Source organism: Desarmillaria tabescens (genome assembly GCF_030435595.1).
Source record: "Desarmillaria tabescens strain CCBAS 213 chromosome Unknown EV420scaffold_10, whole genome shotgun sequence".
Classification (NCBI taxonomy): domain Eukaryota; kingdom Fungi; phylum Basidiomycota; class Agaricomycetes; order Agaricales; family Physalacriaceae; genus Desarmillaria; species Desarmillaria tabescens.
Window position 1 is genome coordinate 758,075 of NW_026848309.1, and position 13,091 is coordinate 771,165.

General features: G+C 47.3%; 3 protein-coding genes across 3 annotated transcripts; 1 reads left to right on the forward strand and 2 right to left on the reverse strand.

Moving 5' to 3' along the window:
- Positions 1–1,413: 1,413 nt before the first annotated feature.
- Positions 1,414–6,123, reverse strand: EV420DRAFT_1527612 (uncharacterized protein). Its single transcript, XM_060472460.1, has 15 exons — positions 6,004–6,123; positions 5,818–5,951; positions 5,520–5,763; positions 5,264–5,469; positions 5,117–5,200; positions 4,982–5,066; positions 4,778–4,925; positions 4,635–4,731; positions 4,028–4,584; positions 2,736–3,979; positions 2,537–2,680; positions 2,378–2,486; positions 2,208–2,328; positions 1,950–2,152; positions 1,414–1,898 (listed from the first exon to the last, which is right to left on the reverse strand). The coding sequence occupies exons 1-15, from the start codon at positions 6,052–6,054 to the stop codon at positions 1,507–1,509; spliced, it is 3,819 nt and encodes a 1,272-aa protein (XP_060333588.1). The 5' UTR covers positions 6,055–6,123; the 3' UTR covers positions 1,414–1,506.
- Positions 6,124–6,919: 796 nt separating this feature from the next.
- Positions 6,920–8,540, reverse strand: EV420DRAFT_1628289 (uncharacterized protein; the record flags this gene model as incomplete). Its single annotated transcript, XM_060476059.1, has 9 exons — positions 8,486–8,540; positions 8,116–8,434; positions 7,903–8,058; positions 7,615–7,853; positions 7,540–7,559; positions 7,412–7,482; positions 7,319–7,359; positions 7,155–7,263; positions 6,920–7,126 (listed from the first exon to the last, which is right to left on the reverse strand). The coding sequence occupies exons 2-9, from the start codon at positions 8,314–8,316 to the stop codon at positions 6,920–6,922; spliced, it is 1,044 nt and encodes a 347-aa protein (XP_060333589.1). The 5' UTR covers positions 8,317–8,434; positions 8,486–8,540.
- A 243-nt stretch (positions 8,541–8,783) lies between these two features.
- Positions 8,784–12,895, forward strand: EV420DRAFT_1665230 (uncharacterized protein; the record flags this gene model as incomplete). Its single annotated transcript, XM_060478969.1, is given in 16 exon segments — positions 8,784–9,078; positions 9,137–9,412; positions 9,540–9,700; positions 9,750–9,957; positions 10,263–10,360; positions 10,417–10,575; positions 10,711–10,859; positions 10,915–10,972; positions 11,023–11,081; positions 11,127–11,331; positions 11,393–11,776; positions 11,796–11,891; positions 11,948–11,981; positions 12,028–12,159; positions 12,211–12,455; positions 12,503–12,895. The coding sequence occupies 16 exon segments, from the start codon at positions 8,784–8,786 to the stop codon at positions 12,893–12,895; spliced, it is 2,952 nt and encodes a 983-aa protein (XP_060333590.1).
- Between the last annotated feature and the right edge of the window lie 196 nt (positions 12,896–13,091).

The following is a 13,091-nucleotide window of genomic DNA, read 5'->3' on the forward strand; positions in this document are numbered from 1 at the left end:
CTATTCCTGTTTTTGGTACAACTGATTCGTACTCGACACAGACGGTTCGTGGAAGTCCTCTGTTTGCTAGATAACTGCTGATGATATCCAATAGGGAGAATTAGCGCATCGTACAGTGAAAGGATTGTATGCTCGGACAAACAAGTCTAATGCCACCAAACAAATTGCCAATCACGAGCGACGACGGCGACATTTCAGACGCCAGCTTGGAATACATGGCATGAAGAACATTTATCCGATAAAGGGTTCAAAGAAGGATTCACGCAAGTCTGGTTGTGCAGAGCTCCATCATATCATATCAGAGTCTCGAAGATATCGACATGATATTGTTTCCTTTGTTCACCTAAACGGCCAAGATCCTGCCAAGACCGTGAGTCACAGACTTTTTTTTGATTCGGTGTCTGATATTAGGTCTTACAGAAGTTTATATTCAAGCTGAAAAACCATCTTCTCACCCGCTTACTCGGCCACGATTTTGATGGTGATGATGAAACGTACTCTGATGCGCAACGGGCGTCTGTCCACATCGTCAGCAACCGGATCTATGCTCATAAAACAATGAGGATTAATTACACTTCATACGACATGCGACGCGATCAAGATTCTGTTAACCCTCGAACACACAGCGACGTCATGATGCTTTCTCCCGAGACTGACGCTCATGCTCACCCATTCTGGTATGCTCGAGTTCTTGGGATTTTCCATGCACAAGTATGCCATACAGGATCGGAAGCTCGCAGCCATTCTGTCCGGAACATGGAGTTCTTGTGGGTTCGGTGGTATGGAACTGAGCCGGGCTACAGGTGGGGATTTAAGAGCGCACGCCTTCCAAAAATTGGATTTGTACCTGAAGACGATGAAGGGGCATTTGGCTTTGTTGATCCCTCTCTGGTTCTCCGTGCATGTCATTTGACTCCCGTATTTTCGGCTGGTCGTACTCGGACACTTCTTGACTTTTCCCCATCGGCCGCGCGACATCCAGGAGAAGACAAAGATTGGGTGAATTACTATGTCATGATGTGAGTTGTATGGCCTTTATCCGATTCCTAGCTGACTTGTGGGTTGTCTTGCGGCAAGCTTTGTTGATAGAGACATGTATATGCGCTATGCCGGTGGAGGCATTGGACATGATGCAGACCCGAATCTCAAAGACAATGATAACGTGACAGGCGCAGATGATGAAGCCGCCATAGGCGAAGATACGCTGGAGGAAAGTGAAGAAGACGATGGCGAGGAAGACGAAGGCGAAGAAGACGATGGCGAGGATCAGAGCTCCGAGGACAGCGAGGATGAGAGGCCTTCCGAAGAAGGCACCGATTCTGATGGATCCGTAGAATCGAGCTACCTTGATGTCGAAGATACTGGGTTTTCTGACTTGTAGTACATTTACATGTCAATGCAATCACTAGTACCACTTTACAACCAGTTTGTGTAAGCCAGACCGTATTTTATTGAGCTTATGGTAGCAATGTACGGGATAAAAATAATCCTATGCAATCTTGAAGGCTAACATATCATTATGGGGGTTTCTAATAGCATACAAAGAGGTCGCAACATCGTGCCTCGGTTATATGGGCTTGTAAGGCCTTGACAAGGCGGATAAGAATTATGCCGGATCGTGGTCGCCGCAATCCACGGCAACTTTTTTCCCGATCTGCTGATGTGGCCGATGTCGTCCATATGTGGTTCAGGACAAGAGGTATATTCTGAAGTATGCGCTGTGCCACCATCATCATATGTTAACAGCACAGGTAGTCCATATGGTTGGTGGATCATATCGAAGGATCGGGACGGCGGCTTGGTAGGCGAGAGATAATGTCGTTCCACTCGAAGACCTAAAAGCCCAAGGATGTGCTGGCCAACATCATCGACGATGTTAACGTTGAAGGTGATGGTCTCTGTTCACGTCGTTAGCCATTTATTCGAACGATGATCAAATTACAAATGACCTGGCGACCAATTCTGTCGGACAATATGGGCATAGAGGGGCTTCTGAAGGTTATTCGGTGCCGGCACGTCGTAGAGCGTCACAATGTCCACCCCGGATGGAAGAAAATACGAAGTGGGATCCATGTTCCCCGTAAAAAGATGGTGGACTGTGGAGTGTATACAGGAGTCCAAGATTGCGGGGTGGAGAACATATCCGTCAGATCTGCAGCAATAGACGAATCAGAGTTGGTAAAAAAAGTAGCAAGGAGCAAGTATACATCATTTGTTCATCGGCTCCCATGACTTGAATGAGACTTTCCTGCTTATCCTTCCAACACGCTACTACCCGTCGATACATGGGCCCATACTGTGCGAAGTACGACATTGTTTCATAGAAATCTGTCACAATCAGTAGGTTTGTGGAGAAGAGGATAGATAATGGACTCACTATTCACGTCCGATTTCTCACTTCTAAATTGAAACCCTTTGATGTCAAGGTCTGGTGGTCGCTGCATGCTAGCCTTCGACATGTACCCCGTAGCATGACCTTGTGTCACCTACGAAAAGGTCAATCAAGTGGGGAAAGAAAAAGTATTGAACAGTTTACCGAATCCTTAGAGCTGATCACAGCCGACGAAACAGTCCACTGGCAGCCCTCAAATTGGAATTTAACTGGACGTGTATTCCTGGACAATGGCATGATCCCTTCGAAGGATATGTTCCATAAAACTCGGCCACCCGACGCAAGTGCCTGGGAGTTCCTTCAATGAACGATTGAGAAGGAGTAGTTCTTAACTTTGACATACCATTTCTATGTATCCAGCAGCCGGCATGACTGGTTCACCGCAGATGACATGATCAACCAAGCTTGGGTGTGTAGAGGCACTGATGTTCATGTTGCTCTGGCCCAGAGGCCCATGACGCGTTTTCCGTACGTTGTTTTCAAGCGTGATTAACGCCGAAGGACCGCGGTAGTAGGGAATGTGCTTGCGCTGGAATGGATAAGGGATGGTAGGTACGTTTTTCGGTGACCCCGAATGCATATTCAGTTGTCTGAAATCAATGCCTGCGTGTTTGCAGCCTAGAACTGCAAGCCGTCCCAGACAATCGAGAAATGTATACGGCTCGTTGGGAGGTTTGGGATCGGAAGAGCGTGGTCGGACCAATGGGCATAGGACTGTTCTTGCTCGTGGATTGTCCAAGTACGTAGCAAGGACGGGATGCGGACCAATTTCGATATATATCGCATCTGGATGGTTCTTCATGACTAGTGCGGCAGTGGAGGAGAATAAGACAGGCTGCCTGGTGTTCTTCCAGAAGTATTCTGATGTGAAAGGCTCACTCTGTTGAGCACCTGTGACGGTCGAATATACAGGTAAGGACGGAACCGCAGTTGGATGTGCATCGAACACCTGAGAAACCAGGTCCTTGAACTGATCTTGACACAATTCCATGAGCGTGGAATGAACTGGCACCGAGCTACGCAACTTTGTAGCAAAGATGCCCTCAGCTCGAGCTATATTGATCGCACGTTCGACTAAGAATGCGTGTCCGCTTATTGTAACAGCGTCGGGCCCGTTGAGACAGGCAATCTCGAGTACAGATGCCGCGGGTATATCTTGCTTGACAGTCTGGATAAACCTCTCTGCTTGAGTGGAGCTGCAGCTCATAGCAGCCATGCAGCCGCCCATGTCCTCAGCAAGACTCAGCGCTCGTCCTCTGGCGATTGCAAGTTTGACGGCCATTTCCTGGCTTGCGACCCCCGCGCCGTAGAGCATAGGAGTCTCGCCTGCCGAATGTCCAAATATGACATCAGGAATGATACCTACACTTTGAAGAAGATCGACAAGTGCCATCTGCAAGATAGCGAGCGAGGGTAGAGTGATGGCGATAGGCCAGAGACCGTCGTTACGCTGGAAATGCTTCTTCGAGTTCGAAAAAAGACCTGTCTGAAGTATCAAAGATTGGCCCACAACTTCTTTATAGATGGCATCCATCCGAAGAACGCTTTCACGAAAAATTGGATACGTCTTGAAGAGCTCGTGACCCACTAGGAACAAGTCAGTAGCACTACATGCCTAGATGAAAAGGTCCTCACTGTCAACATGCTGCGGCCCTTGTCCTGAAAAGACAAAGACAACAGGAGAACAATTCGAATGGCGAGGGCATAATGCCGGGGAAGAGAAGGTCAAGGTATCGGCTTCGGATTTGAAGACCGCATATGAACGCCAGGTCATCTGACGAGCTTGTCTACCGTAAGTGGTTGAAATCTCGCGTGCCAGACTAGTGTTTTTCAAGACCAGTTGAGCCAAAGCCTCAGCATTAGATGAAGCAGAACGGGGAGATAATCCTCCGGTTACGAAAAGAATGGGACCGCTTAGGCCTCCACCCTGACTCGAGTCATCACATGATGGAGGACCCTCTAATATGGCATGAGCGTTGGCCCCACCTATCCCTGAGGTATTGATAGCCACCAGAGGGCGACCAGATGGATTACGGGCTCTCAGTGGAGAAACCTTGGTTGGTACAGTAATATTTGTCCAATCAATGGCAGGGTTGAGTGTTTGGATACCTACAGTCGGCGGAATGAGCCCTGTTTGGAACATCGAACATACTTTCGATACGGCGGCGAAGAAGGACGGAACTTCAAGATGTCTAAGAGAATGCAGTTAGACCAAAGAAGGTAGATACTTCATGATACAAACCCGATGTTCCCCTTGACGCTTCCGACTGGTAGGATGTCGTCGCGCACAAAGCTCCTGCTAATCCAGTTCGCTTCTGCTGGGTCACCAGCCGCAGTACCTGAAAATCCTGAGTCAACGTAATCACCAGTTGCATGGCAACATACCCGTAGCATGTAGTTCGACAAAGTCAACTTCTGACGGATGCCGGCCAGTCCCAGCAAAAGCTCGGCGCATTGCTTCGTTCTGAGAATCTGCAACGGGAGCGCTGACAGGTCCCGCAGATCCTGTCGAGCTCACGCCTACACCTAGAATCTATAGGGACATGTGTGAGCATGATTTATACCATTGCAAGAACACAATATGCTAACCGATGCATAAATATAGTCTCCATCTCGAAGGGCGTCATCTAGTTGCTTAATGACCAATACAGCAACACCCTCGCCTCGGGAGAAACTAAGACAGAGATAAACAAACATGGAACTGAGCTCGTTCAACTTTCTTACCCATCGGCTGATGCATCAAACGGTTTACACCTTCCGTCAACGGACAATACTTTTCCGTCGCTGTACTGAATCCAATCCTCTACGCTATAAAGAACAACCTGAAGTCAGACAAACTGACGGATTGAATAGACATGGACGGTGACTTACCGATAGTTAAGCTGACAACCACCAACAATTGCAGACTCGCAGTCTCGCAGCCTAAGCGCTTGAACAGCCAGGTATAGTGCTGATGCAGTGGAGCTACAAGCAGTGGTTGTGGGTATAGAGGGCCCTCTGAGATCCAGGTGATAAGAAACCTTGTTTGCGGTCATGTATGGATAACCAGCAAATGAACCGGCCGCCTCGATGTTGGCCTGTGGATAAAATGAGAAGACTGTCTTCGTATCTGTTATTAGGAGCCTACAGTATCAGCAGTAAATGAGGTATCCATGGTGGATGCCATGTAGCATCCGACGTTCCGTCCTCGGTAATCGATCCCCGAATCCAAGAGCGCCAAAAAGCTATGTTCAATCAATTTCCGTGTGGACACAGACATAGATGCGACATCTCGAGATGTGATACCAAATTCGAGATGATCGAAAAGGGATATTGACTTGAGGAAGGTACCTGTCTTCGTTATCACGTCTCCAGTGTTCGTTCCGTGCCAACTAGGAATTAGCAGACATCAGAAGTGCAAAAACTAGACTGAGATCCCAACATACGCGTTAATATCAAACCTTTCAGTGGGAATCGTTTCATATGCCGAGCCCTGGTTCAAAAGAAACTCGAAGAAATCTGCGTAGCCTAGGTTTTCAGAGACCGTTGGTCCACCAGGGAATTCGACCGATATTCCGACCTTAAGTTCATGAGCCTTCAACAAAGTTACCAGAGGACTGAGAAAAACAGACAATAGCAGTAGCACGATTTGTTTCGCCTGAAGTTGAGTCCCAGTCAGCCATCGTCAATGTTTACAAGGAGCCATCGAAGCGCTGTAACCAGGAGATTTATATCTGGAATAACAAGAGGACTCAGTTCTCCGATGATTGATTGGATCAAATGTGATAATTTTAGTAGGATATTGAACCTTGGCAGCTGCGTGTTGTCGGAGCTTGCAAATTGCCTTCGAGATAGCATCAAACCTTGTCAGAATGATGTCTGTGTTGCCGCCGCTTACGTATAAATACTGTAATGACCCACCTGATTTCGATGGCTCGGCAGAAGCCTGATTGTCTCTCATATGCGCACTCATCGGAGGTCAAGGAGCGCTAGTACCGAGTTGATGCACATCCGAATCTGCCAAACTTACATTTGCTGAATAAGTAAACATACACGAACTTGAAAGTGGACATGTGACATGCTGGGCTTGAATCCTCCTTTTTCCTACACTCCTCGCGACCAGCGCCTAGTACAATGCTCAAGCCTGTAATTCCTCACTCAACAACTACTCGACAGCACTCCTGCGTTCAAATATATTTTACTTGTATAAGATCCACAAAGGCTCAATTCTGCATCTAATTTTCAAACGGAACAATAGATGCCACTTAACATCCGGTATCGTATCTGCGTAGGGACAAAATCCCCAAAAACGGTGTCTGAGGCATCGTCCTAAATATCAATCGGGAGGATACCTCGGAGCTATTCCCCCAAAAATGCTCTCCCACTACCGCTGATAGCAAGCTAACTGACATGTGGTGTCAAAGAATCCGCTCGAGGCATACTTATGCGATTTATATCCAACAAAAACTGGGAGCATATTTAAATCACTCAGAGCAACAGATTATAATGGTCAAAAAAATTCTTGCCACCGAATCAATGTCCCGCTGTTTACACATGCATTTCCGACTCCTTGACACCCGATTTTCGACCTGCATCCTCACTTGGATTCTGATCCTCGTCCGTGTCCTTGACCATTGCCTGTGATATGTTGATTGTCAGGGGACGCAATGGGATCTCTGCGGCAGGTGTGGAACCACCGCGTGCATTGCTACGAAACATTGACGATCCAGCAGAAGAATAGGATGGTCCTGCCTTCTGTGCCCAACCAAGGCCCCACACGAACATTGATCAAACTGAAGGCAATACCTGCAACCTCCGGCCAGTTATCGACAGCAGTAAATTGGAGATTTGATTTGGATTGATATGACGCCGTGAAGAAAATCGTCCACGATCTAATCGCGTTTTGTTTTAGAGAGAGTTGCAGCCCAAGGGAATACCTTCGCTTACGTGTATATTGTTGCGCTCTCGATGAACATCGCAAGAACAGACTGGAAAAGGTGTGTTTATAAGCATTGCGAGCTGATCAGACATTGATTTTACCATCAAGCTGGTCCCTCCAACAGCGGTTGCGGATTTTCTATGTGTGTTCCATATGTACCACGCAATCATAGCTGTTAATTGTGAAGAGGTCAGTTTTGTAGATATATTTCACGGTGTGCCACACTCACTGGAACTATATATGTTAGTACTGTAGATACTACCGTTCATCATGTAGTCTCTCTGAAGCTGCGTAGGCAACTTACAGAAGTGTGAAGATGCAATCGCATGTGATCCATCTACCAGCTTCCGAAGCAAAGACGTCCAGACCCGGGAAATATTGTGTAAACTGGTACGTGATCCCAATACCACACACTATCATCTGAATAAAGTCATTGTCACGTAGAGGGATTTTACAACAGATACCTGTAAGTCCAGCCAACGTTAACAGAGGGAAAATTATGACGTAGTAATTGAATCCCCAAACGACCCATAGGCGGTATATCTGCTGCAACGTTGAATCGGGAGAATATTCACTGACAGGTATGACTCACGATCATTGAATCACCAATAACTAACGAGGCCATTAGAAACCCGGTTTTCACAACTTCTGTTATATGTGACAGGTTGGCGTAGAATTCCAAAGGCTGCTTTCCGTCTTCAAAAGTGACGAATGCATCGAATAATCGTATAACTGTACAAATCCAGTGCTATAGTAGTCTGATCAGGAAAAGGTGCGTCGGGACAGGTCATGGTTTTGCGCCTACCGCTGTAATGGTTATGAATAAACCAACAGCCCCGATGAACATGGGTCGCTGCATGACCGACACGACAGTATTTGGAGACCTTCTGGACCGTCGCACAAAAAGCAAAGTTATCGATGTCAGATCGAGGACGAAGAAGATTCCGTATAAAAAACTTTCAAGTGCCACGGTCGCAAGATTGACGGAAACGAGAGGGACCTGCATGGTTTTGACTGCAATGGGTAGAAAGCCTCGTACAATACATATTTACGTGTTTAAATAATGAAGCTGCATTTGTTTCTGCATCGAATCGTGTGGAAGGTTCATCATTCCCTGATATCCACTGATGATCAGTTATTAAAACGTTTCGGAAAACTTCTTGCTATGAACTTACATCACAGGTAACGACCGGGGATATCGGGAACCAAATAAGCCTAACCATGTGCGTGATACCTCTTCCCCGGGCCGCCTATCGGCATTCGTTGCTTCTTCAGGTCACCTTCACAGATAGATATCTGAACGCTTGGTTCGGTTGGTCACAAGCAGTTCCTGGCATGGTTCCTAAAGTCCATCCGAAGATATCATCAGACTGTTTAATTTGGTTACAGCTAGGGTCAGCGTGTCCATTCTCCGGCAGTATGCTTGCTTCATAAACAATTGTTGTCCGTAATGTTCTGACTGTACCTGATTCGATGTCTTTCTCAACGCATCGTACTATTCCACCCCCACCTCAGAAACAAGGCGAGAAGAGCACCACGTTCCGATCGCCGCCCATCGATGGATCGTTTACCTTGCAACAGATGTATGACTGGCATCTGGTTAACTCTGTCAATCACCGTATCTTCATCTATGCGCGCGACGATGGGAGTATTAGGACGATATGCTGGCCTGAGGCAATTGCGGCCATTTATACTGGTGCTCGTCTAATGAAATGCCGCATTCCTGTGAGGCACAAGCCTCCGGTAGTAGCTATCTTGTCGATGTCCGGTCCGTGGCTTCCATGATAGTTCATGCACCGAGCTGCTGCTTACCCATCATACAACAGATACGATCACCTACTTCACCACTATGATGAGTCTGCTACGTGCAAACTTTATCTTTTTTCCTATATCCCCCCGCAATTCAGCACTTGCTGTTGCCCATCTCCTTCACAAGGTTGGAGTACAACACGTTCTGGTCGGTAGAGATGTGTCCATGCAGGATCTCGCTCGGGCTTCGCTCAATATTTTGAAGTCTCAATACTCGTATTCGTCAGATGACCTTCCAGATCTCTCTCCTGTTCCCGTCTTCGAGGAACTCTTCCTACATCATTGGCGAGAGTGTGTCTCCAAATCCGACGATCTTCCCCTACCGAGTGTGGATCCAGACGCCATCGTTCTATATCTGCATTCATCTGGTTGCGGTGTTTTTCTCTGATTGGTAGAAATATTGGCTGACATCTACTATAGGTTCTACGGCATATCCGAAGCCGATTCCTTGGAGTGGACATCGCGTAGTGCAGCTGTGTCTCATACCCTGGTTCGGTGGCAGAGACCTCTGTAATGTTGTTTTCTCTTTGCATGTCATGCCAATGTATCACGGAATGGGGGTCTTGCAGCTGTTCTGGACGGCATGTCAGAAGTTTGGACTTATTTTCTTCTCACTAATCTATCTTATAGGCTTCGTCCGGATTGGTAGTGAGCGCTTTCGAGCCAAAGTCTCCCGCCCTGCTTCCCACGCCAGATAACCTGTTCGTGTCAGCGCGAGCAGCACAGAGTGATGTTATTTTTTGCGTGCCGTCCTTCATCGAGGTGAATTGCTGCGTCGTGCTCTATCATCCATACCTCATGATACAATGCTCAGGCCTGGTCCCGACGCCCCGAATATGTTGAATGGCTGGCTACACGCTCTGGCGTGGTATGTGCCTTCGCCTTCTCTTCTACGAGGCATGTGATAAATGAATTTTTAGCTTTATGGTGGCGGCCCATTGAACCAGGAAGCCGGAGACTACCTTACTTCTAAGGGTGTCTCAATCTTCATTCTATACGGATCGTAAGTCCACGAAAACCTTTTTGACCTAAATCCAAAGCTAACCTGCAGGAAAGGACTGAAGGGGGGATTATGAGCCATATCTTACCTGGTGGGTGTCGCCATCCATGAATCTGCGAAACTTATCCATCTCGCACTGGCAGCTCAAGTAGGTTACGATTGGGACTACTTTAAATTTCCCCAGTTAGTGACACCGGAGATGGTGCCCAGTGGAAATGATTCATATGAACTCGTCATGGTGGTATGATTCTCTTCTTCATACTTATCCGTTATCTTTCACGCCTATACATCTTATAGGAAAACGAATTCTTCAAACCCAGTGTTATAAATACCAAGGTCGATGGGAAGGACGCGTATGCAACTTCGGATCTCTTCATTCCTCATCCGACGAAGGCTGGATTTTGGAAAATATTTGGTCGCACCGACGATCAAATCATGCATAACACAGGAGAGAAGGTGGGTGCAGTTTATGCAACTATCCAAACCCAAGACTGAACATCGACTATGGAATTCTAAGACGAATCCAGGGCCTCTGGGTGAGTTTAGTATCTATTCCGTCCGTGAAGGATCATAATATTATCTGCGATAGAGAATATGCTCAATCAGGACCCTCATGTCATGGCTTCAGTCTTTTTCGGCCGGGGAATGTTCCAGGCGGGCGTCCTCATTGAACCCAAGACTCAGTTCGCCTTCGATCCTGAGGACGAGAGCAAGCTCGCTGAATTCAGAAATAAGATATGGTAATGCGCTTTGCAGACTAGCGTGAGCTTGTGACGCTGAATCATACTCTCCAAGGCTCACAGTGGAGAGGATCAATAGGTTTGCGCCACAGCATTCTCGTTTGTTCAAAGAGGTGAGCCATCTCTAAATATTCAAGCATTGAAACTGTACCGACTGTCTCAGATGATTCTCGTGGCCAAGCCCAGAAAGCCGTTCACGTACACCGCTAAAAATACTGCACGGTAGGGTTTTAGTATGATAAGAGGACTTGTTTTGATGGCATATAGACGACAAGCGATATTAGATGACTACAGCGAAGAAATTACAGCGGTGTACAAAACCGTGGAAGAAAGTACCCAAGCCAACATTCCCCCGCCTTTGGAGTGGGACGACATATCTACAAAGGAGTTCGTTCGTACTGTCGTCTTTCAAGTTCTTTCCCATTCTATTTCTGAAGATGATGATCTATTCCAACATGGCTGCGACAGGCTAGTTGAATTTACTTGAATTTTATCAGCCTGAACTGATCCACAAATTATTCCCCAGTTTGCAGGCAACATGGATCCGAAATACTCTGCTTCGTGCGTTGCGTGACACGGCCGAATTTGATACGCGTCGAACGACAGACAATTTCGTATATTCTCACCCAAGCATCTCTCAGCTGGCGACGTTCTTGCATTCGATCGCTCAAGGAACCCACGTATCCAGTGTTAGTTTAGGTTCTAGGGTGGATGACATGCGCACCATGGTGTCAAAGTATTCAAAGGACTTCCTGGTCACGTCAGAGAAGCAGCCTGACCCCCTAATCCTGGAAACTGGGAAAGTCATACTTCTAACAGGAACAACTGGAGCGCTTGGGTGTCACATCTTAGCGAGCCTCGTTTTGGACCAGACTGTCGGGCACATATACGCTGTGAACAGACCGGGAAAGATATCTGTGAGGGAAGAGACAGCAGCGAGCCTTAATCAACCACGGGATAGATATCAACATGGAAAAGGTTACCATGTTAGAGGTTGATCTGTCGTCCAAATCCCAAGTTTTCCCCCACGAGGTACGTACGTCGTCGCCGCGTGTGTACGGTAAATCATCAAAGTCTTTTTCTTCCAGGTCAGAAGCTCCGTAACGCATATTATCCACAATGGTAAGCGATTCGATGATTTTCTTGAATTATTTTGACCCTGTTTCAGCGTGGCGCGTAGATTTCAATCTAGGATTATCTTCATTCGAATCTAACATTCGAGGCCTGCGTAACTTGATCGAAGTAGCCCTGGCCTCGCAAGCCCGACTCATTTACACAAGCTCTATTGGTGTTTTCCAGAGTAAGTCTTCGTCTTTCCTACAGATCTTCAGAGAATAGAGCACCTTTCCAGACGCCGGAGAAGATCACCCACTGGCTGAAACCCATGTTGATCCTTACATCGCGCAGGGAACGGGTTACAGCGAGTCCAAATGGGTTTCGGAGGAATTGTTACGCCTAGTCCCGGGTTTACGTTACCTTATCGTTCGCGTCGGCCAACTCGCAGGTGGACCCAAGGGAACATGGAACCCGAAAGAATGGGTTCCGTCCATGATCCAAAGCTCCACGGTGCTTGGCTTTCTGCCGGACGATGAACAGGTTTGTGTGCTTTCACCGCATGTGTTTTCTGTATTGATGATTTTCAGCTTATCTCATGGCTTCCGGTGCACGTAGCGGCTCAGACCATCACAAACAATATCGATGTCTCTTCCCCTATCATGCATCTAGTTCATCCAAACCCTGTCCCGTGGGCTATTATCGCTCGCATCATTTCGCGCGAGCTGAATGTGAACCTGGTGTCTTACACGCATTGGCTAGAGGCCTTGGAAAACCTGGCTCTTGAATCGACATCGTTGCCAGCAACACGTCTACTTCCACACTACAGGCGCAGTGCACAGGCGCTCGGATGGAAAAACCGGGAGGCATTCGGGCTACCTCATCTCGTACCGGGTTCATACAAGGGGAAAGATACACCGCCATTTGACGAGGATGAAGTTGGGAACTGGTTACGGTACTGGCGTGGTGAAAACATGTTCTAGCATTGCCATTGGTACCCAGAGAGATGTTCTCGTGCTTTGTATGTCAAATAGAATGATTCTTCTCCCACATCGAAAGTATGACTAGCGAACGTAGGAAAGCCTTATTCCACAAATGTGTCAGAGATGTTTTTAGGTTATGTAGAACAGCTTGAGAAAAGAAGGGTCCTGCACATGAGATGGCGGTACATCTGTCTAG